This window comes from Perca fluviatilis, chromosome 18 (assembly GCF_010015445.1).
Source record: "Perca fluviatilis chromosome 18, GENO_Pfluv_1.0, whole genome shotgun sequence".
Classification (NCBI taxonomy): Eukaryota; Metazoa; Chordata; class Actinopteri; order Perciformes; family Percidae; genus Perca; species Perca fluviatilis.
Window position 1 is genome coordinate 15807129 of NC_053129.1, and position 24648 is coordinate 15831776.

General features: G+C 40.5%; 1 protein-coding gene across 4 annotated transcripts; it reads right to left on the reverse strand.

The window, feature by feature from the left end:
- Window positions 1-954: 954 nt before the first annotated feature.
- arhgap18 (Rho GTPase activating protein 18) lies at window positions 955-23658 on the reverse strand. 4 transcript variants are annotated; one of them, XM_039781047.1, is made up of 18 exons: window positions 23579-23658; window positions 14644-14872; window positions 13069-13207; window positions 12046-12128; window positions 11621-11773; window positions 10365-10428; window positions 9086-9207; window positions 8147-8218; window positions 7850-7943; window positions 7425-7516; window positions 7093-7170; window positions 6754-6913; window positions 6573-6655; window positions 6260-6466; window positions 5864-5995; window positions 3238-3359; window positions 3070-3125; window positions 955-2854 (listed from the first exon to the last, which is right to left on the reverse strand). In XM_039781047.1, the coding sequence occupies exons 1-18, from the start codon at window positions 23611-23613 to the stop codon at window positions 2763-2765; spliced, it is 2013 nt and encodes a 670-aa protein (XP_039636981.1). In that variant the 5' UTR covers window positions 23614-23658; the 3' UTR covers window positions 955-2762. The 4 variants fall into 4 exon arrangements, with proteins under 4 accessions (XP_039636981.1, XP_039636979.1, XP_039636980.1 ...); XM_039781045.1 differs by lacking the exon at window positions 23579-23658 and adding an exon at window positions 22319-22674; XM_039781046.1 differs by lacking the exon at window positions 23579-23658 and adding an exon at window positions 22319-22673 and having other exon boundaries at window positions 9086-9204.
- Window positions 23659-24648: the final 990 nt, after the last annotated feature.

The following is a 24648-nucleotide window of genomic DNA, read 5'->3' on the forward strand; positions in this document are numbered from 1 at the left end:
TGAATGTATATATATATATATATATTTTAATGCTTTTATTTTCCTAATATATTGTATTCTAATTTATTTTGTCTGTCTTTTTTTATTCACTGTTTTCCTTCATTACTTCATAGATTTGTTATTGTATTATATTATTTACCTAGCCCATTTTATTATATTCTAATTTGTCCCCTACATTTTCTACTTACTGATTTTCTTTAATGGAGCCTCCCAGCATGCTTTTCACACGTATACTCGTACTGGTCATCTTAAATCTTGTTAATTATAAGGTTGATATTTCAAATGTGAAGGAAAAGCACACATAATTATGTGTTTTACTCTGCACTACTGTCACTTATCTTTATGACACCAAAACGTGGATATTATATAACACGGTATGGGGCCTTGAAGGAATTTGAAGATTTCAAGGAAATAAATCTAAGGATAACATTTTTATAGTTTTATGGAATGCTTGGCATCAGGTAAAGAATAATAAATAAATAAAATACCTCTCATGAGTTTATTTTAATACGTTTCTGCTCCTTTCTGAATTGGCTGCAATATTGTTCTGTTGCCTAATGGTTTCAGCAGCTTAAAAAAAATATTTTCGTATTTAAAATCAAAACACTGTACGGATATTCTTGGATATTATTGCGCTCAGGTTCGACTTCAATGGCTACCACAAGGAGAGGTGATGCTCTGTTAGGTTTGGTGTCTGTCTGATCCATGGTAACCAGTGCACTATGGCTAAGGCCCTATATAGCACTCTGACCATTTGGAGCCATTAATTCTTACAGGACATTATCAGGGCTGTCAGCTGGACAGAGGTTACTGTAAGGAGGTTTGCACATTTAACAGTGGAGACTGAATTCATATGACCCAGATAAATGAGCCAAAAACACACACAGACACAATGGTATTCAAAGTCATCCAAATAATTGGTCTTTTCCACACATAAGCACTCATACAAGCAGATGCTGTAATTAATAACTGCATGTTTATTTACAGGCTGCTTAGTGGTCATTTCAGAGGTGGTAATAAGACAAAGACATCATTTTTTGAAAAAACAGAACATTCACAGTAAACAAGATAATACAAGGCAGAGAGTTACTTAGTTCATAACATTTTCCAACAGGGACACATTATTTGTATTCTACAGCTTTCCACAAGAGTAATATCCATGATGTTTGACTTTGTGGTGCTAAAATAATCGTCTACAGGCTGTTGAAACTGTAAGAAACCACACAGAATCATATTAGGCTTGTGTTGAAAGCCACCAGAAGCACAGCTATGTGCCAAAAAGATAAAATGGAGATTTTCTATTCCTGGATTAATACTTAAATACTTAAATTAAAACTTTCCTCAGTGTGCTATATCAACTGATCCAGACTGTGAAAAGCACAGAGACAAAAATCAAAACAGCAAAAGCCAAAAGTATTAGTGTCCACATACTTTTGGAACCCATCATGTGACAGCGTATCATTGAAGGCCATTTATACAGTCAGCCATTTATTTTTGGTATATACATATTAAATATCTTTAAAATGATTAAGTATCTGGTACAAAACTTGTAAGACAATTGATGAATTCCATGGGAGCAAACACATAGGCTACTATATACAGTACATATATAAAAATGTGTTTGTTTACATTTGTACACTGGCGAGTAGCAGTTTTTGAAGCTGGATCACACGTTAACATACTCAAACATCAACGGTTTAAAATGTTATAATGTACAGCAGTATTAATGTACCCTAAAAACATTGATGTCATCATTGCATGTTCCGGTTAGCTGTCAGTGACGACATTATTATGAAAGGTTTTGGGGTCACTATTGAGGTGTGCCACATAAGGGGCCCCTCCCTCACATATAACTTACAGTACAGTAGTACTTCATCACCTCTCCTGTCTCTAAAGTCCCCATCCAGCTTTTCAACCCCTATATGCCCATTCACTCCAATGTTCATTCCTTTCTGGTTACAATCAAGTGCTTTGATATATTCACATTTAATATTGTGACCACATATTTACTTTTTGGGCTTTTAAAAAAATAAAAATAAAATAAAAGCCAATTTTCTTAAAAGTATTTGTACAGAAACTAGAGCTAATGTAATTGATTCATGATTTAATTAGATTTGATATTTTATTGCCCCAAACTAGATTATGTCAGCGTATTACTGAAGACACAACAAAGTGATTAGTAGCAATAAATCACAGTATACAACTGCAATACTTAGAGTATCACATACTATTAAGAATCACAATGTTGTGGCTTAATTGCTGGGAGAAACGTGTTTCAACCACAAAATAAAAGCGGTCTGTCAGGACTCCACAGACGACAAGGTGGTTTTATTTCACCTGCTCAACTGTCGGATGCTTTAGGCTAATGGTAACTGAGGCCCAAAATTCCAACATCTAGTATAAGGCAGAGTGGAAAAAAGTCTGTGTTGTGGAATATCCAAGCACATATTTTTCCTTTTTCTTGTCTGACAATGTGGTTGTTAAATTAAGTGGAAAAAATGCAACGCAGATTTAACCAAAAGGGATTCATACAGTATGTTTTTAAACTGCCATTGGACTAGTTGTATTTTTTGGCAGTTTTCAGGGCAAACCAATGCAACCACCACCAACAACAACAACAAGTTGCTACAAGCAAACAGTCTGAGTACATTCAGAACCAGCAGAAACCACAGAGATCCAGGTGCAGTCTGCTCTTAGTAGCATACATTGGGGAACATTTGGAGCAGTCCATTATCCAGCAGGGCATGATGGTAGGAACGAGTTTATCGCTGCACAGCTTTGATGACCCATTCTGCTGCAGGGTTCAGCTGGAAGAGGTCTTTCATGTAAGTTTCCCCATCTAGACATCTCTCCTCTGAGGGACGACAAATAAACAGGAGAGACACATGATGTTGATATGACTATAACTATGATGGATTACTGCGCTATGGCCTTTAGACAGGCCTACAACAGGAAGTACATTTTTTTTCCCCCCATTAGGCCTGTTGGCTCACTAGCAGGGTTATCAGCAGATAATATACATCATCTAAACAATGTAATTAATCAGATTTTAGTAGGAGCAGAACTTACCGATGTTTCCACCAATCTCATAGAGACACAGCTCTTCTCGTTTCACTGCCACTAAACTGGGAAGACAAAGAGAGAAAAAGGAACATGAGAGGACAGACCTTATATAGCCAAAAGAAAAAAATACTGTGTGTGTGTATTTGAATGAGCAATGTACACACAACCCATTACCTCTCTTGGCTGAGGAAGCGTGTTAATACATCAGCAGCCTGCAACTCTTCAGTAAGCTGAACTGCCATGGACACTTTACTGAATTGTGGTGCTTGAACTCGAATAAATCCCTGTGAACTCTCCTGGTTATGAACACAGACGGAGACAAACCGAGAGGGAGAGAAACATACAGTCAATCACACCGCCAAAAACACTGTCCTCGTCACACACAAACACTCGCATGAGACGAGGACTTCAGACCACAAGAATGTGGACTTGTCCGTTTAATAAACTCCAAAACACTGTTTGGCCTCATAGCGCTTAGCTGAGCATGCAGGGTCAAGCGTTGCCCTAGTTACGGTCATTGTCAAGAAAACAGTACTCTCTAATATGCTGCTATACCTACAGTGCCTTGCGAAAGTATTCGGCCCCCTTGAACGTTTCGACCTTTTGCCACATTTCAGGCCTCAAACATAAAGATATAAAACTGTAATTTTTTGTGAAGAATCAACAACAAGTGGGTCCCAATTATGAAGTGGAACGAAATTCATTGGCTATTTCAAACTTTTTTAACAAATAAAAAACTGAAAAGTGGGCGTGCAAAATTATTCAGCCCCTTTACTTTCAGTGCAGCAAACTCTCTCCAGAAGTTCAGTGAGGATCTCTGAATGATCCAATGTTGACCTAAATGACTAATGATGATAAATAGAATCCAGCTGTGTGTAATCAAGTCTCCGTATAAATGCACCTGCTCTGTGATAGTCTCAGAGGTCCGTGTAAAGCGCAGAGAGCATCATGAAGAACAAGGAAGACACCAGGCAGGTCCGAGATACTGTTGTGGAGAAGTTTATAGCCGGATTTGGATACAAAAAGGTTTCCCAAGCTTTAAACATCCCAAGGAGCACTGTGCAAGCGATAATATTGAAATGGAAGGAGTATCAGACCACTACAAATCTACGAAGACCCGGCCGTCCCTCTAAACTTTCAGCTCATACAATGAGAAGACTGATCAGAGATGCAGCCAAGAGGCCCATGATCACTCTGGATGAACTGCAGAGATCTACAGCTGAGGTGGGAGACTCACTGAGGTGGGAGACTGATTGTTGTCCATAGGACAACAATCAGTCGTATACTGCACAAATCTGGCCTTTATGGAAGAGTGGCAAGAAGAAAGCCATTTCTTAAAGATATCCATAAAAAGTGTCGTTTAAAGTTTGCCAAAAGCCACCTGGGAGACACACCAAACATGTGGAAGAAGGTGCTGTGGTCAGATGAAACCAAAATCGAACTTTTGGCAACAATGCAAAACGTTATGTTTGGCGTAAAAAGCAACACAGCTCATCACCCTGAACACACCATCCCCACTGTCCAACATGGTGGTGGCAGCATCATGGTTTGGGCCTGCTTTTTTTTTTCTGCAGCGGACAGGGAAGATGGTTAAAATTGATGGGAAGATGGATGGAGCCAAATACAGGACCATTCTGGAAGAAAACCTGATGGAGTCTGCAAAAGACCTGAGACTGGGACGGAGATTTGTCTTCCAACAAGACAATGATCCAAAACATAAAGCAAAATCTACAATGGAATGGTTCACAAATAAACATATCCAGGTGTTAGAATGGCCAAGTCAAAGTCCAGACCTGAATCCAATCGAGAATCTGTGGAAAGAACTGAAAACTGCTGTTCACAAACGCTCTCCATCCAACCTCACTGAGCTCGAGCTGTTTTGCAAGGAGGAATGGGCAAAAATGTCAGTCTCTCGATGTGCAAAACTGATAGAGACATACCCCAAGCGACTTACAGCTGTAATCGCAGCAAAAGGTGGCGCTACAAAGTATTAACTTAAGGGGGCCGGAATAATTTTGCCGCCCCAATATTTCAGTTTTTTATTTGTTTAAAAGGTTTGAAATATCAAATAAATTTCGTTCCACTTCATGATTGTGTCCCACTTGTTGTTGATTCTTCACAAAAAATTACAGTTTTATATCTTTATGTTTGAGGCCTGAAATGTGGCAAAAGGTCGAAAAGTTCAAGGGGGCCGAATACTTTCGCAAGGCACTGTAGCTAGTTTAGCTATCTTTCAGTATTATAACACAACAGCCTGTTTGCCAGAGACGTACAATAAAATCAGTAAATGTGTGTGTGAAATTTTTTTAAATGTTTTGTGCTCATTGGATATTACTAAATACATCCAATTAAAATAAATATACTGTATGGAATGGTGAAAACCATTGCACTATTGTGATAGGGATACATATCTTATGACTGGTTGACTGACTGCCCTGTCTTTGGCTCCTGATGCACACATGTTGCACCATGGATAAAATATACCCACACAGGAACAACAGTCCTATACATCACCACTAGATGTCACGGTTTCTCAATATACTGTATTGAGAAATACCATACGATACCATACCATATGATAAGTTGGTATCAAATTGTCACTGTTAAGGTTTTTATGGGGTCTTATTAATTTCAATTTTCGCTGTAATTTATTTATCTAGCCCTGCCATACAGGGTCAGTATTAAAAGATGGAGGTTTATTTACTGTTGTTTTTGGAGTTGAGGCATACAGTACAACGACTGTAACGACTCAAATCATTTTGTCGCTGACAGCGACATGAACATGAATTAAACCCCCTACCTCAGAGACAGCTTTATCAGATTTTTCAGTGGTAATCTTCTTCAGCAGCTTTCTCACAGCCTTCTCTTTATTTGGTTTCCGATGGCTTTCCATGTTTTGTTGTCTGACCTGGGTCATAATGAACTTGGGGATCTGGACGGACGGACGGACGGACACACACACACGGACACACACACACACACACACACGATAATCTTAATACACACTGTATCATCCTCCATACTTAATGAAAAAAATAATGTAGATGCTTTTTTGAGTAACTATGCATTAAGAAATAATGTTCTCCATTGATTTCAACTATATGAGTGTTGACATGGACACAAATGTACAGTTTGTTTATAGTGGTGACTTGAATGGCAGAATATATCAAGTCAGAGGGCTTTTTTTAATCCTTACCGTCCACAGAAGATTCTGGTATCGGATCAGCAGCCGGACAATGTTTGCTGTGCTAGTTGCCATGGAGAACTCCTGTTGTTCTGTAACCTTGGAGCGGAAACCTTTGAACATGAAGATGTTGGGTGCCATGACAACAGAGACATTGTTAAGAGTCATTTTATTCTTGGCCTGGTGGTCAATCACACGCTGGAAAAACTCCACTAGTGCCTGGGGGAGCAAACAGAAATCACACTTACAACCGAAATAGTCAAAGGTTTCTTATTTATTGAAATTAAACATTAAAAAGCACATTTCAAATTCAGTGTGCATTTACCTTCAAAGTGTCCCGATTGGCCGTAGGTAACAGAAGGACCAACAGGTTCAAAGCCTGCAACTGCTGCTTCTTTGTGGGGAGCTCTTCAAACACATACACATGAATGCTTAATGCAAGTAAATGTGGCTGCAAAGCTCTTGTGATTAAGCAGAATACTTTCATAAACAGATGCTATACATACTGTTGACAGCAATAAATGCGTTGAGGTACTCCACAGTCAGCAGTGGATGGGGTAACTCCCTGATGAACAGCTTCAAAAGGCTAGCAGCATCGTGCTGCTTCAACTGTTGCCATGGAAACATCCCGTCATAGAAAGAGGACTCAAGCTCCTGGCACAGGGACTGGATTTGGGACAGATACACATAAGCAAGCTTGTTTCACTACTTCACCAACCTCAAGGACACCTCATGATGACAGGCTGGTAGTAGGAAAATGTTCTTCTTTACTCAGCTAATGCTACTAACAGTTTTGCCATTTTACAATGTATCTGTAGCGATGGCAGTCAAATGCTTTAACAAACCTTGACTCTGGTGGCTGCCCCAGGGATCCGCAGTAGCCCCTCGGTGTCTAATCCCTCCTCCTCAATATGACTAATAAACTAGGAATAAGAGAGAGAGAGAGAGAGATATAAAGGTAAAACATCACAAGTACAAAATGTAAAGTCAGTCCCATATACTTTAGATTCAGGTTGCCCTGTGTGTAATGTAAATTATGAGATTAATATCGGGAATACAGTAGGATAAATTGACATATTGATCCATTGCTATTATACGATTTCCTCTCATCATCGCTGTAATGTTGACTCGTCCACGTCTCAGACTGACAATGTGACTGGCCGGCATGCTCGCTCACCCTCTGCAGTATGAATGGCACTTTGGTCCCAGGGGTCCGCCTCTGGTCCTGTTCCAATAAAGTGGCAAGGGGAACACCAAATAGACCACTTTCTGCACACACACACAAGCACAAATATTTTGTAAAACATACATTTCTACAAACTGTACATGTTTACCTGGACAAAATAATAATTTATATTAATTTTAGCTTTTTTTCTAATGACTTGTGTTTGCATATATCCCTCTTTGTGTGTGTGTGTGTGTGTGTGTGTGTGTGTGTGTGTGTGTGTGTGTGTGTGAGTGGTCTTATTTGTTGTTTTGACTCTTCATGTCTTAGTTTGTGTCTCTGTGCATGTTTGATTGTGTCAGTGTTGTGTGTGTGGGGTGAGAAAGCGTGTTTATCTTCAGGGCCGTTGTATATGCATGGTGTGTGCGCATGTGTACCTTTAGTCTTAACTTTGACAGCTTTGTGCGCTTTCAGGTCTATCCCAGCGGTGTCAAACAGAGCAGTCGACTCAACAAGCACCAGTCTACGCACCTGTCAGAACAATACAAACAGACAGAAATGTGGAAGACAGATATTAATTAGTAACTGGTTTTAGGAACAACTCAACTAACTAATCTCTTATAGGGCAATTTGTCTCATGAAGGCATCGTAATCATAAATAATAAAATAAACAGCACTAGATGCATCACCGATCATAATGTATCAATCATATAAACACAGTTTTCCTTAAGTACCTTTTTCATATCCAGAGGAGACAGATCTCCTATTCTGGTCTGACCCGTTTTATCTCGGAGCAGCTTAAAGTTCTGGAGAGGAAAAACAAAGAGAGAGTGGCATCAGTGACATTGATGCTCTATAAACACTGTGCCTGTAAAAACATAGCACAGTGGACTTAATCTGTTATACCAGCTTCAACCACCAGATGGCACTACAGACCTGCACTCAAACTACTCCCACACAAACATGCTTTCTGTCGATATGCAACACAACCTGTGTCATAATTTATGCTTAATGATAGCCTAACTGTACTGTATAACTACCACTAACTATACATACGATATTCTAATGTATGTTGTTGGATTTTACATTTAATTCCCTGTTCTATATCCTGTTTTATTACATCACAGGGCCAAGTAATAAGACAACCTGACTATACTATAACTTAAGAATAACATTTCTCAACACAAGCTGTAGCCATGTAGATCCACTTTAGAACATAATGTAAAACTTGTGGACATTAAGTAGATACTTCTATGGTTGTACAACTGCAAGACAAACATCCAAGGTTCTTCCTAAATTTTTATTATTTTAAGAATGTATCTGATGACATTCCATTCAGTGGCAATAAAGACCTTTGTCACACCTAAAAGTGCACAGTGAGCAGTAAAAAAAACAATCCTATGATGTAAGGTTCTTAAATTTCTGATGTCAAATGTCTGTTCTGCTATCTCTGGTAATTATTGACCCACAACAATTAAGTTATCAAAACAAGCTCTAATATACCCCTGCACTACAGAATGCTCACAGCAAAAGGGCAATTCAAAGTGGCACTTCATAGGATTGCATGCTAATGCATTTAATCAGTGCACACAGTTCGTTAATTGTAAAGAAACAAAGTTCAGGGAGTAAAAGTGCACATAGCCTTTGTGTGTGTATATATGTATGTGACTCACTGGTAATTTGTCGTCAGGTGAGTTAGGGCTAGCGATGACGTTTAACTTTTGGTTGTTGTCCCTGTAAGTGAGCGCCTGCTCTGAAAACGCCACTTCAACGTTCAGTTCTGTCTCTGTTTCTGCTGACACACACACACACACACACACACACACACACACACACACACACACACACACACACACACACACACACACACACACACACACACACACACACACACACACACACACACACACACACACACAGTGAAGTACAAATGTGTTGATGTAGGCAAAGTGCAGTTGTATATACACAGAGAATTACATGTAGTTGATAACAGTGTTTAAGTCACTGCTGCACAAAGAGGAAGAAAGAGAGGCCTGCTGCTTCTCTATTGGTGAATAAACCTGACTTTTCCACTCATTTTAAAGTGATGTACTATGTAGAAAAGTCTATCATTCTGATGTTGTGTAGATCTGAAATGGTGGAAATGAAGTTACATTGTATTGTATAGTGTTGGATTATTTTATATTGTATTTTTTTACACTGTATCATGTTTAATTTTTTCAATTCTATTTCCAACATGTGTAAAAGTATTTGGGCCTCAGTTTGTCATTCTCTATGGTGACTCATACTGTATGTGTGTGTGTGTGTGTGTGTGTGTGTGTGTGTGTGTGTGTGTGTTCATACTGTAGCTCTGGATGAAGGTAAATGATTAACTCCTGGGACGTCATGTGTGTGTCTGCCAGGTTTAAATCTGCTTCCCAAAAAAGCCTTAGGTAAGGCAAGGAACATCAGTGGGGGGAATGACTTGCTAAGTTAGCTATCTTTCAAAACAAAGTGGGTTAGCAAGGAGTCAGTCAGCATGTTTCTACATGTCTTATCACACAGTGCTTAGACTAGATCCTACTGGGAGGAAGGGAGAAAGGAGAGGAGATGGTACCATAAGGAGAGAGAGATGTAGGAAAACGGAAGAAAGCAGGGGTGAAATACAAAGTACTAAGTAAAAAGGAAAAAGAAAGAAACAAGTCCCAGAGGAGGTGTAGGAGGAGAGGAAATAGATGAGGAGGGGAGTGGGTAGAGGGAAAGAAAAGAGATGGGTGGAAGGACGGAGAGGAGGAGGTTAATTGTTAAAATGCCTCATGTTCTTTGTTAAAACCAGATCAAAGTGTGTGTGTGTCTATATTTACTGTGTGTGTGTGTGTGTGTGTGTGTGTGTGTGTGTGTGTGTGTGTGTGTGTGTGTGTGTGTGTGTGTGTGTGTGTGTGTGTGTGTGTGTGTGTGTGTGTGTCAACGTACCAACTGAAGGGACATCTTTTTGTCCATTCTCACTTCCCCCTTTGAGTTTACTAGGCTCGCCATCCTGCAGCACACAGCACAACACAGAGACACAGAAAAAAAAACAAACCACCCACAAAAACACAACAACCCCTTTTCCTTTTTTTTTTTGTCACATATTATCTTGTCTGTTAATTAGTGGACAAATTGTGCATTCAAGTGAAAACATGTGCAAAACGGTTTAAAACAGTTTATTCTGCTGACTGCAGTAGTTTGGAGTAGCATTAGTTTACTTTTAACTAATTTTGTCAGTCCAGAGAATTAAAGTGGACTTGATTTAGCAGGAATGGAGCAGGATTTGGTGGTGTAAAAATCAGCTTATTAAATGGTTACTGATTTACCACAAGACTGGAGAAGTAACAACAAATGCAAATTTAGCAAAGTTATGACCACTTCCTTAAAAAAGGAAATGTCTCTTGTGTGTTGTGGTAGGATGTTCAATTCATGTTGTCAAAGAGGGAACAGCTCATGAAGGAACAAACAGTATCAATTCAGTTTGAAATAATTTTTCTTGTCACTTATCCGACATGATTTCATGTCCCTCATAATCGCTGCTTACTGTGACAGATTGTGACAGACCTTAATTAACGCAATAATAATCAAAAACCTTAAAGGAAATCAACATTTTGGGAAATACACTTATTTGCTTTCTTGCCGAAAGTTAGGTGAAAAGATTGATACCGCTTTCATGTCTATCAAGTAAATATAAGGCTACAACCAGCAGCTGGTTAGCTTATCTTAGCATAAAGACTAAGCTTATAGTGTTCATCAGTGATCTTTAGAGGAGCTGGTAGGTGGATTTTGTTACCAAGGACAGAGCCAGGATAGCTGTTACCATTCTTAATGCTAAGCTAAGCTAACAGGCCGCTGGCTCTAGCTTCATATTTAGCCCGAGTGGTATCAATCTTCTCAACCAATTCTCAGCAAGAAGGCGAATAAGTGTCCTAAATTATGAGTTACACCGATTAAAATGTTTGATAAAACAGATTTGTTTGATAAGTTAAGTATAACCACTGTCACAGTATACAGCTGAACACCTGTAAATGTCATTTCTCTGGTGTTTCAAGTTTACCCTCCCAGATATTCTTTCATGTTGATATAATATCATTAGTTTATGTCTGTGTGTGTGTGTCTGTGTGTGTGTGTGTGTGTGTGTGTGTGTGTGTGTGTGTGTGTGTGTGTGTGTGTGTGTGTGTGTGTGTGCGCGCATCTCTAACCTTTTCAGGAGGTCTGAATATATCCCTGACATCGGGAACGTGTTGCCGGTTGCGTCGCCGTAGCCATGTCTGCTGTAGTGATGTCACACGACGTTCTACAGCTGCCGCCTGAGATCTGGTCAATGTGGACAGGAACACTGCGCTGTCTTCTTCCTGTCAATCAATCAATCAATCAATCAATCAATCAGTCAAACAGGCTCAAGCATGGGTCAGTAGGTATCATATCTATACAGTATATCCTCCACCTGTCTAATGTTGGTCTGTCTTCTCTGTCAAACACATTCATATAAGCAGGTATCAAAGCATGGCATAAGTAAACAGTACAGTTTATGCTCACTGAAAGGTGTGAACTGCAAATACGAAACTGATAAACTATGACTCAAGTTGGACTATAACTATTTAAATAAGGGATAGATGATTGATACCTGATCCTGGTCAGCTGCTAGGGAATCATCAAACAGCCGTGCTAGCCCCGCCTCTGTAAGCCAAGCCTCCTCCTGTTCGCCTTCTGAAAGAGAAAATGAGAGGAAGATCAAGGACCTTAATTTCTAAATGTGGTTTCTGAGATTGGTACATCACTATCACAACTTGTGATTCAAAACGAGGGAAAGAAGGAGATAAAAATATGGACAAAAATGAGAAAAAATAGGGAGAGAAGCCTCCATTTATTCCCATGTAAGACACAATTCTACACGTGCAGGAAAGGTGGAACCACAGATGGAGCAAGAAACACATACTATACAGGAAGTGTGTTTGCTCCAGAACAATAGGCTTCATAAATAGGCTAAATAAGACTCACAGATATACACGAAAAGAGGTATGCAGAATTGCGTGCTTGAAAACATGAGGCACTAAAATACTTTCCAACTTAAATTATGTAGATAAGAATGCAAAGTGAGTGGGGGACCTTTACATGTCTGTGCCGCATCATTTAAATAGCAAATGCACCTGCACCCATCTGTGCGCCCATAGGCATGCTGGTCTTACAGGGTGGTATGTTCAGGTGAAGTCTTGAGGCAGCGGGAAGTGATCGCGCCATTGACCAACAAAAACCTGGTCTAAAGTCAATAACGCAGCATTTCATTGTTATTTTAACAGCACATTAGTAAAATGCGCTTAGGCTTATGCACAGCGTGCGCACACTATGCTTGTTACACACACACACACACACACACACACACACACACACACACACACACACACACACACACACACACACACACACACACACACACACACACACACACACACACACACACACACACACACACACACACACACACACACACACGAAAGCACAGCAGCACACAAACATGCAAAAGATTACAAATTTAAATATTACCGTTCAAATCCGCCATCATAATAGCAATGCGCCAAGGTACAAACACGCCTGGCTTTTAAAGGGAATGGGAGATGACACTGATAAAATAGGGCCCAGTGTATCCTACCCTCAGGAATTTTCTGCTGCTCCTCCTCTTGCACTTCCCCTTCTCCTCCACCTTCTCCCCTCCCTGCTCCTCCTCCTGAGCGAGTGATGTTCTCCACCTCCTTCCAATAGTCGTCCATCTCAAGCTCGTCCAGAGATTCCTGCGAGACAAGTGAAGATACTCAAACAAACATACATATGCACGGATGAGAATTTCAACATTTTGTTTCAAGTTCCCATTTGTGTTTCATATCTTGTTTCTGTCCTGACCGGTAGCTTTTGTTGATCAGATATGAAGCACAGAAAAAGCTACACAACAGCACAAGATTTCCAGCCAGTCTGAACAAGTCTCAAAAGTCGTAACTGGTTCTGCAGATTCCCTCAGATATACACACTTCTCAAACAAACGGACATATTTTACATAAAACACCTCCAGTTCCCTCTGCTTTTTTTTTTTTTTTTTCAAAAAGGCATTTCATTTGAGTTAATTTGCTGTTGTTGAGCCAATGCTTCTCAGAGCAATCACCAATGAGACTGAAAGTACACCCTCCCTGAGAGCTGTAAATTACTGAAAACATATGAGGGACAACATCTGTATGCTTGCCAACCAAACCCCCTGTAAAATTTTACCGGTTACAATTTAGCCATTTTAAATAGCAGACAATCTGACATGAGTTAGTACAACAGTATAAAAGGTTGTTGACTATGAATCAAACTACCACTAACAGTGTAAAGTGAAAGGCAACAACAACAATACTGGGCTGATAATTAATATACAGCCATTATTATTTATGGAAGGCAAACAATATAGAGTCCTAAAATAGTTTATTAATGGGACTATATTGTTGTTTAATGGTTTAATGATGCAGAAATATGCTAAAGATTTTGCATTAATGTCTGAGTGGTAACAACTGTTTTGTTGTTGTTTAAAAAATCTAAACTTTGACAAACTAAAGACAGCAAAATAGCATCCCAGTACGGTGGATACTGTTTTATTGGAAAACACAGTGCAGAAACACTCCATTACCTCCTTTGCACTAAAGATGTCCCCCAAACAAGAATTCCACAGTTGAATGTTAAAGGTCCCATGACATGCTGCTTTTTGGATGATTTTATATAGGCCTTAGTGGTCCCCTAATACTGTATCTGAAGTCTCTTTCCCGAAATTCAGCCTTGGTGCAGAATTACAGCCACTAGAGCCAGTCCCACAATGAGCTTTCCTTAGGACATGCCATTTCTGTGTCTGTAGCTTCAAATGCTATTGAGGAGGAGAGAGGCGGGGCAAGGTGGAGGGTAGGGGTGTGGCCTTGACCAGCTTGCGGCCACGGTTGTAGCTCTATTTCCTCATGGGCGGGCCAAATTCTCTGGGCAGCTGTGGGCGGCGGGCACAGCAGAGAAAGGGGAGGTAACCTTTACCCTTATGACATCATAAAGGGAAGATTCCAGATTGGCCCATCTGAGCTTTCATTTTCTCAAAGGCCAAAGACCATAGGCAGGCTAGGGGAACCCATGTTAATGTTAAAAAACCTCATGAAGTGAAATTTTCATGCCACAAGTGAGGTACTACCGCAGATTTCTTACATTATTAACAGCCTACCTGAGAGTTGCAGCGCTGACATTGTGGCCGCGGTCTGGACCTGGAATTGGGACTGTGTCTGGGGCTGGAGGAGGGCTGAGACCTGGGGCAAGCGACAACGCTTGGGTTTAGTAGCGATGCTGGGTCAGTGCTGGTGGTTCTTGTACTGTTAGTGGTAGTGGAAGGCCCAGATTTGTCTCCGTGATGCGGGTTCTGGTTCTGTTGAACAGTGTATTGGCCTGTTCTGCGACTAGGAGAAAGACAGACAGGTAGTGGCAGAGACCGGTCAGTCAGATAGTTGACATGCCCCAAACAAAACTATTAATCTTGATTTAGAATACGTTGCCATATGCACTTTGCACCTTGTTTACCAGTAAGAGAGAGAGACAGAGACAGAGAGAGAGAGAGAGAGAGAGAGAGAGAGAGAGAGAGAGAGAGAGAGAGCTTTTGACACAACACTGTCAGTGAGTCAGACAGACAGACGAGCCAGCAGTATGTTGAATTCCCAACCAGTCAGCTAATGAGGACAACATCAGCGGGGACTAAGAATAGCAGCTGTCACGCAGCCAGCTCATCTCAGCATGCAGTACACTAGTGCTGTTTAGCCTACCCTGGCTAATGCAAGTTCGAACCGTTAGTGCTAATTATTGTTAGGATGACCTCATACAGGTTGCAATCATTGAAATAGTTTATGGTTGTACGGAGTTTATTACACACACTATTGGATATGAAGAAATCAGTACACAGTTCAATGATGTTGTGGGTGACACAGACTAGAACTAAACATCCACTTAATTTAGGTTATTAATGTTTTCTGGTGCATAAATGTTTTTAATTATGTCCTTATTTTTATTTACAAGTCCAACTCTGATATATGTAAATACTGTGTGCCTGCAATTTACAAAACTGAAATTACAGATGGGGCTTTTTTTAATGCCGTAGAGCTGTGTCTAATGTCTGACAGAAATGTCATAGCTTTAATATTTGTTGCATGTGAGGCCTTAATGTCCTTTAACATCTACTGTATTCTGTACAACACAAACACATGGCCCCAGCGCTCCCAAAAAGGGCGACAGTACTGCTGCTAAAACTAGCATTACTAGTATTCCTACTCCTTTGTATTGTATAATTATAACATCTGAAAGAGCAACAACAAAGAAATTGGTCAAAATACATTACCTCAGGGCATTTGGCGGAGATTTACACAATATGAACAACAATAGAAGTGCCAATAAAATACGTTTTTTTTTAATACGAGTCTCATTCTTTTGGCTTTGCTGATGTCCGCCTGAATGCACCCTTTGTTGTGACAGGAAGTTCGATCAGACACAGCACATCCCATTCTCTGTTTCTCTTCCACTTGAAGCTATGGAGTTATTCTAGAGTGAGCAGCAGATACAGTTGTACTATAACTAGCTGATGGTGTAGCTGCCTACAGCAGATCTGTGGTTGCTGTGACCCATGCTAATCATTCCTCCAACTGCTCAACAATCATCAGTTGAGCCTCACCTATCCTACACACAGCTGTATATTTGTCAGTGGGGACGTTCAAAAGATGAGCCCTACCACAGTAACAACGGACACAGGATGTGTTACTGTGAGGGAAAGCACATACCAAGTCTCTGCAAGTTGATTTGATAATATCATACTGAAATGAAAGCAACAACAAAAAGAAAGCAAAAAATAGTAAAACACTGGCTTAATAGTAATGCTTTAAGTACAGGACAATGTTTTAAAAGGCTGTAGATGCTATAACTCTGATCTAAAAAGTGGGCCTTATTTGTAGGAGATGACACATTAACAAACATGGAGTGAATAAAAAAAAAAAAAGCGAATATCATGTGTCAATTATGCTTCTAGACAGCCCAGTCAGTAGGAAATGGGCAACAATAGTAATGTTTTAGCGACTATATTTAATAACTCTTGATTAACAGACTATTAGGACATGATAGTAGCAATTCTAACTGAGATGAAAGGAAATAAAATGACGCCGTGAGGCAAACAGGGAAGTCAGGCCGAAACACCATTGAGCTGATGTTCTATATTAATTAAATTGGAATTATCAGCAGAGCATTATACTGAGGGTTCTCGCTGAGCCAAGGCTACATACCACAGCAGACTTCCTGAGACACACACACACACACACACACACACACACACACACACACACACACTTTAATCTGGTTTTAACAAAGAACATAAGGTATTTTAACAACAATTAACCTCTTCCTCTCCGTCCTCCCCATCTCTTTTCTTTCCCTCTACCCACTCCCCTCCTCATCCATTTCCTCTCCTACACCTCGTCTGGGACTTGTGTCTTTCCTTTTCCTTTTTACTTGGTACTTTTGTATTTCACCCCTGCTTTCTTCCGTTTTCCTACATCTCTCTCTCCTTATGGTACCATCTCCTCTCCTTTTTACCTTCCTCCCAGTAGGATCTAGTCTAAGCACTGTGTGATAAGACATGTAGAAACATGCTTTGTTTTGAAAGATTGCAAACTTAGCAGGTCACTCCCCCACTGATGTTCGTTGCCTTACTTTAGCCTCACCAATTGAAATTTTTTCATTTGTGAGGAATGGCAAACATTTCCTTGTTTTATGTACTAGAGATTTTTTTTTTTTTTTTTGAAGAAGATTTAAACCTGGCAGACACACACATGACATCCCAGGAGTTAATCATTTACCTTCATCCAGAGCTACAGTATGAACAGTTTGACTAAACCATGAATCCGAGGTTGGCAAACAGACACACAAACATTTTAACATAACATTAGTTTGTCAGTGTTGGTAGTTCTAATTATTGAAGAGATTAAGCACTGGTTAATTCATACATTCTATTCACATGTGTGAACTTGCTTAGACCCCAAGTTTGATAGTTTGTTATCTGTGTTCACGCTCATCTTACATTTGTGCATCTAGCCACGCTAGGGGCATGACTCTGTCGGTCAGTCGTTCGGTCCACCACTTTGGTCCAGACTGAAATATCTCAACAACTATTAGATGGATTGCCATGACGTTTTGTTCACACATTCATGCTCCCCAGATGATGAATCCTGATGATCCCCTGACTGATCCTCTAGTGCTATCATCAGGTCAAAATGTTTGTTTGCCAAATACTTTTTCTTGCCAAACTAATGACATTCCCATCACCCTCAGCAGCTGTACTTTGTGTTTAATAGCATGTTAACACACGGTGTGGCCTCTAGCCAATAAGAGCGTTCGCCCCATGTTGGCTGAGTCCTGCAGTGGTGCGGGTTCGAATCCGACCTGCTGCCCTTTGCTGCGTGTCGTCCCCCATCCCTCTCTTTTCCCCCCTTTACTGTCACTGTATAATAAAGAGAAAAGCCCCTGTTAACACGCTAAACTAAGATGGTGCACATGCTAAACATCATACCTGCTAAACATCAACATGCTAGCATTGTCACTGTGAGCATGTTGCCAATGCTAGCAGCAGCGTTTGGCTCAAAGCCTCACAGAGCCACTAGCATAGCTGTAGAATCTGTTCAGATCTGTGTGGATGGTTTGCATGCTGTAGTTTAGTGGCAGTTTGTAGCCATTTCTGTAGATATTTGCAGTTGATCTATTATACCACAAAGATCCAAGATAAAGAAAACCCCAGGCACTTGCTCTGAACTATCTGATTGGCTAAGACACCTCGTTTTCCATTTTACTATGATCCTGTAGTGGAAAACAAATTTACAACCATGTTAAAAATTAAGCTTCGTAGCTTTCAAGTAATTGTTGACCACTCAGCGATTTGTCAACCTCAAAAGCATGACAGGCAACTGGTTTTGGTAGTGAGATATTTGTGTGTTTTTAGAGTGTGGGCTTCATGAAGTGCAATAAAACACCCACAACAAAGCAAACTAGTTATTCAAAGCTTTAAACACACATGACTTAGCTCTCTTAGGCACACACTCACTGAGGTCAGTTGGGCTGCCCTTGTCAGCAAAACAAACACATTCTCACTCTGGCACACTTTCACACATACAAGCACATATATAATTCAAAGAAAAACAGTGCTGCAGCTGTGTGTGTGTAACTGTTCTACTCTTTGAACCTTTATCCGCACACCTTTTATCACCTGCTTAGAACTGTCGACAAAGAACGAGTGTTTGTGGAGAGAAGTAGCTTGTAAAAGTAAATCGGACACTGCGAGGCGCTAACAGTAATAGAAGGAAACGGTATCACCCGACAAAGAGCACGTTCAGCACTGATGAGTTAAATGTGAGCCAAGATCTGAGAAAGTGAACTAAGACCACTATATGAGCCCACATGAGTATCAGAGCAGACTGATCTCATGAGGTGACGTATGTATGACACGCCAATCCGTATGCCAGCATTGGCGTGTTATCAAGACGCATACTCGCTTTTTAGCGTGTTAATCAACGCCGTTTGGCCTCCATTGACTTACATTACCTTGCGATTGCGTGTGAATTTACGCCGTAGCGAGTAGTATGAAAGGGCGAAAATCCGCGTAGGGAGGTTTGGGGGTGGCGGATGGGGCCAACACACGACTTGACTCCCGCGTTTCCTAAACTCAACCGTCGCTTTCTTCTTTTACTAAACCCAACCCGTCCGCTGGATACGGCGCTCAAAATGCGCGCAGATAACATGCCACATGGCTTTAGAAAGTGGCCTGTATGTTTACGTCCACTGTATACAGCGTAGACGTACGCGGATAGCTCATAATGTGTACAGATAACACGCCACTTGGCTTAAGAAAGCGGGCGTGCATATTTACGCGAAGTCATGATATCACGTTGATCCGCGACAAAGCTCCCAACTGAACTGCCATTTAGTTAAAAGAGGTCATTCTGCATGTTCAGTACATTAAGATTTACATGTATATATTGCTGATATTATTTTTTACTTAAATCAAATTTCAACATAAGAAGGGGAAAGAGGGGGAAAGAGGATGAGAAGTGTGTGTGGTATTCCCATGCAGATCAACAGGTGCCAGCTGTCTCTGTGGAAAACAGAGGCTGCCTCTGTTCTGCTCTCTCGCAGTCACTGGTCTCAGCAATGACCCACTGGTTGAATAAATCATCATCGAGTTCTGATGAATCTGCCAGTTTGTTTATCTCAGTCTTTCTGCCTCCATCCCTGACAGGCACCTTATTTCTTTGGTTTCTTTTGCTATCAGTTTCTCTTGGTTATTCTTCTACTCATTGATAAAAGTCTAGAGTCATTATTCTTATCCAAAGATCACTTGATGACTGTTTTCTTGTTGCCCGTGCTTGTCTGACATCTTGTAACCTTTCACAGCTTCTCTTCCTTTCCGCAGATGTCATTTCCTGTGCAGCATTGTATTTCTGCTGTAGGGTCAGGCCGTCTGTTGCATCACACAGTGAATTAATCCAAACCATGTGTTTCCACTGACTAAGTCACACTACACAGATGCTTCGGGAAGCGATGGTTCCTACCTAACAATGGACAACACAACAGGAAACACGCTTTTCTTTTAGCTTTTTTAGCTAACAGCTGAACTTCTCCTTCTCAGAGCACCTAAACGTCTACGTGCAAGACACTCCAAGCGGACACACAACCTTAGGTCGGATGTCCACTGCTGGTAAAAGGCCAGCAGCTTTCTGTCTGTCTGTGTCTCTCATTTCCTGACTTGGGGAAACAATGACCACAAAACTAAGCCTTTACTTCAGCCTTGACAGGACACACACACACTCTGCTGTGGGAGGTGAGACAAAGGCAGGCTGTAACACGATGCAGTTTTTTTCAAGTTAGCTGGACAAGCCATCTGGAACACACACACAGACACACACACATACATACACAGACACAGACACACACACACACACACAACACGGTGTACGTCTGAACACCAGCTGCACTGTCGCTGTATGAGTTGTTTACTTTCAGCACACCACGGTTGTTGACAGCAGTTGTTTGCTGATCTAAACATGTACCGGACACACACAGCCAGCTCGGCCTGGACGAATAAACAAGTGTGCTCGGTTATAAATAAAACACTGCGACTGTAGGAATCTAGAAAATGCAGATGCTTCTCTACTGTTCAGGGCTGACTTAAAGGTTTGATGAGTGTGAAAATCACCACATCATAAAAATTCCAAATCAGGGAGTATATCGTTTGGAAGAATGGTGTCCACCCCTCCAGTAGAGTTCCAGAGACTCAGAGAATCTGTAGCATTGACGCTGTTCTGGATGCTTGAAGTGGCCCAACACCTTATTAAAGACACTTAATGTTGCTTTTTCCTTTCACTTGTACCCATCTTTATATTTTCACGCTAAAATATTACACATAATATTATACATTAAATGCTTGGCCGATCGTTTAAGACATTTATCAAGCAAAAAAGCCAAACATTTGCTGGTTTTCTCCAGGTTTTCTCTGTTGAGTCTGCTGGTTCTCCGTTTTATATCACTCTAAACTATTTGAGTTTTGGATGGTTGGTCAGACAAAACAAGACATCAAGTCATTGATGAGGTCACACTGGGCTGTGAGAACGTGTGATGGGCATTTTTCACTATTTTAATAGGTTAAATGATTAATTGCAAACATGATGACAGGTTTATTCCTAATGAAAATAAGGAGTACTTGCAGCCTTGTAGATAGAGTATTACTGCATTAAGACTAGCCTGGTTGACACCAGACCCTTCTCAGAACAAAACTCAAATTTGCCGGAAGTTTGTCAGGGTTTTCCCAGGCTACATTAAGACATGAGTGTAAATGTAACTCCTTTTAACCTGCGAGTCCTACTGCAATTCAGCATACTGTGCTTGTTTCCGACATAAGTTTAGGGCTGTAACTTAAGATTCAGTTTCAATATTGATCATCGTTTGAATATTTTCTTATTCAATGAATCGTTGGATCATAAAACTGTCAGAAAATAGTGAAAAGGGGCCAATTTCCCAGAGCCTAAGGTGGCATCTCTAAATGTCTTGTTTTGTCCAACTAAAATCATCCCATTTGGCAGCAGCAAATATTTGGCATTCTTGATCGACAAATGACTTGATGATTGGTCAATTGTCAAAATAGTTGCTGTTAAATTTTCTCTTGATTTGACTAATCGAATAATCTACAGTTCCAGATACTTTCAACCGTAATCCAACAACAAATTGGCTATTGTATATTGCAGACACTAACTGATAAAGAACAATGGTTTTTATATAGCACAATCTTAAAAAAAAGATAAGCCTACTACTAGACCTACAGCGTTGTGTTAGAGTTAGATAGGCAACCTTGCCAAATCTGGGCTGCTAGTATAACAAAACCAAGGTTAACCTGCTGATTAGGAATGTGGTAAAGGAAAAACATAACCCAAGGCCAAGCTCGGGGGGAGTTGGCCCCATCATGGAATTAGTGCAACGTTGCAATTAAGAAAGTTGTGCTGATGAAGTTCCTGCTGGGTTCAAGTTCTCAGGCAGGATGTAGTTAACAAACTGAAGGATGATGGCTTTCATTCAACTAGTCTCTACAGCTCTCAAGTTGCAAACGAGGGAAATAACACTATCATTGTGACCTTTGCTCACCTGCTTTAACACACACACACACACACACACACACACACACACACACACACACACACACACACACACACACACACACACACACACACACACACACACACACACACACACACACACACACACACACACACACACACACACACACACAACCGCCCTCATTTCAAAGCGCCTTACAAACCCTCTTGTCCCACCTGATCACAGTGGACTCGAGGTCCTGGGCTGACGGACAGCTGGGGTCACACGGTCCAGTTTTCGGCAACAGTTCCGCGTTGCTGTGGTAACCCGTTAAAACCACTCCCTGGGACTGCTGCTGTTGCCGGCTCATGTTTCTCCTCCTTTTTCCTTCTTCTTCTGCTTCACATACAGCTGACGTCCACTCACTAACTGATAGGTAGCCTAATATACCTATTCAACTATCTATCTGTAAATGCTTTCCATCGCTGGACTGTTATGTGGCAGACTAATTCTGACAACAAACTCTCCTCCTTCTTTCCCTCAGTCTCCCTCTCGTCTTTCTCCACAACTTGTGTGTTTGTGAGGCGGACGGAGGCTGGATTACAGATACATCACAGCACAGGGATTGGCTGAAACCACGGGGCATCGTTTTATAGCTGGTGTCGCCCACTGCTGCTCCAAAAGTGTACTGACTACTTCCTGGTGCAATCCCCAATGCTGGGAGGCTATTAATAAAAAAAGACTTTTTGAAGGGAGTTTCCATAAATAATTAACAAACCACATCATTTTCTGTCAATCTATTTTAGCATACTGCATCTCTTTATTAAGTGCACACCAACTTCATAAACATGCTTTCCCACTTTTTGGAAAGTTTTTTTTTTTTTTACTATATATAGTAGCAGGTTCTCTTTCAAATTAGTTGGTAGCAACACTACAATATGAAACATGACATTGTTACTTACTAGTGCATCATCAGTAGAATGTTCTTTATCATCCAATGCACTCCTCATTGTGAAGAATGGTCCCCCTCAGTTTTAAATTAGTAATGTGGTACATGGAGATCTCACTTTAATATTCAGATGGTTGTTTAAAATATTGCCATGTATCACAATTTATACTGTACATTTAACATATAGCTTGCTGAAGGTGAAGTATTGCAAAATACCTGGTAACTGTAACAGCTGTCAGGTAAATGTGGAGTGAATTACATAAATACTGGAAAAACATCACCATAAGTGTTTTGATTGTCAACATGCTTGCATTTGCTATTATGCACCTATTTTTTGGAAACCAGCAATTTGTTTCAACCTACATAAAAATGACTCAATTAAGTTTTAATATTTGAAACTCCAAATTCCCAGGTGTTGTGGAAAATGTAAGCCATTACATTGGTAACATATTGACACCTGAATGTGGAACTAATGACATTTCTTTTCTAAGAATCCAAACATTCACACTCAAAGCAGCAACATACATGTGTCTCTCTCGTTCCTCACCTGAGATGAAGGTAGTAGGTAAGTCTGGAGACCATTGTGTCCGCCTGTGTCTGCGTCCAGTCACACAGTCTTTTAACAGCATGACCTACTGGCCATATGCTGGGAGATAATGGTAAAACACTCACACACACTGTGAAAATTGGATTAGCCAAAGAGGTCAACCAGATTTTTCTACTCCTCCATCTGCCCCTCCACACCTCTGTGTGTTCCCACTGCCGTCATTTTACCTCCCCCCACTACTCGGTGTGCCCAATCACTACAAATCACTCACTTCCCTCTCCTACTCTTCCCTCTGCTGCACTGTGCCAAATATTGCCTCCTCACGCAACAGCAGCATGTTTTGGTGCATGTGATGAGGGCAGTTAATAAGGGCAGTGAAGAAATAGCTGCATCAGGCTGTCACAAAGGCAATAACGTTGATGGCTACTAACAGTAGCTCTGGAAAACTCACAATGAAGCGCGGGCCCTGGCCAATTTAAGAATATCTAAGACACCTTAACTTTTCAGATTGTAATGGTCAAATACCTTACATATTAGTTGTATTGTTTTGCCAAAGCTTGACTTTAATATTTTGACTGAAAGTTTTACACTTAAATCTCATTTTATACAGTAAAATGAGCAGGTTGCTGTTCTGGAGGCACAGATTGTTCAAGTCTGCCCCCTGGTGTTTCTTAGTACACACGACTAGTAGCCCTTGAATCAAAATGCGAATGATCTTCCATGCACCGTGGCACACTTTGCTCTATTGTCTAGTTTTTGCCATGCTGCAAGCCAAATCTCACAGGCAGCACAAAAGAGACATTAAATTATTATATTATAGATATTAAAGTCAGCATGTTAAATGTATGAAGAAATTATCATGAAAACACGCATTTTCCAATTGATATAAAACAAAGACAAGATCGCTTAGAAGTGAAAAACATTTTTTATTTTTTTTATTTTTTTTATCATTATCATCCCAAGAGTGATCAGACCCCATGCAAATATTTAACACCCCAGCAAATGTTCTACCAGCCTTTAGGTATGTAAGGTGGAAGCAACTTCTGCATATCCTCAACCAAAAAACTAAA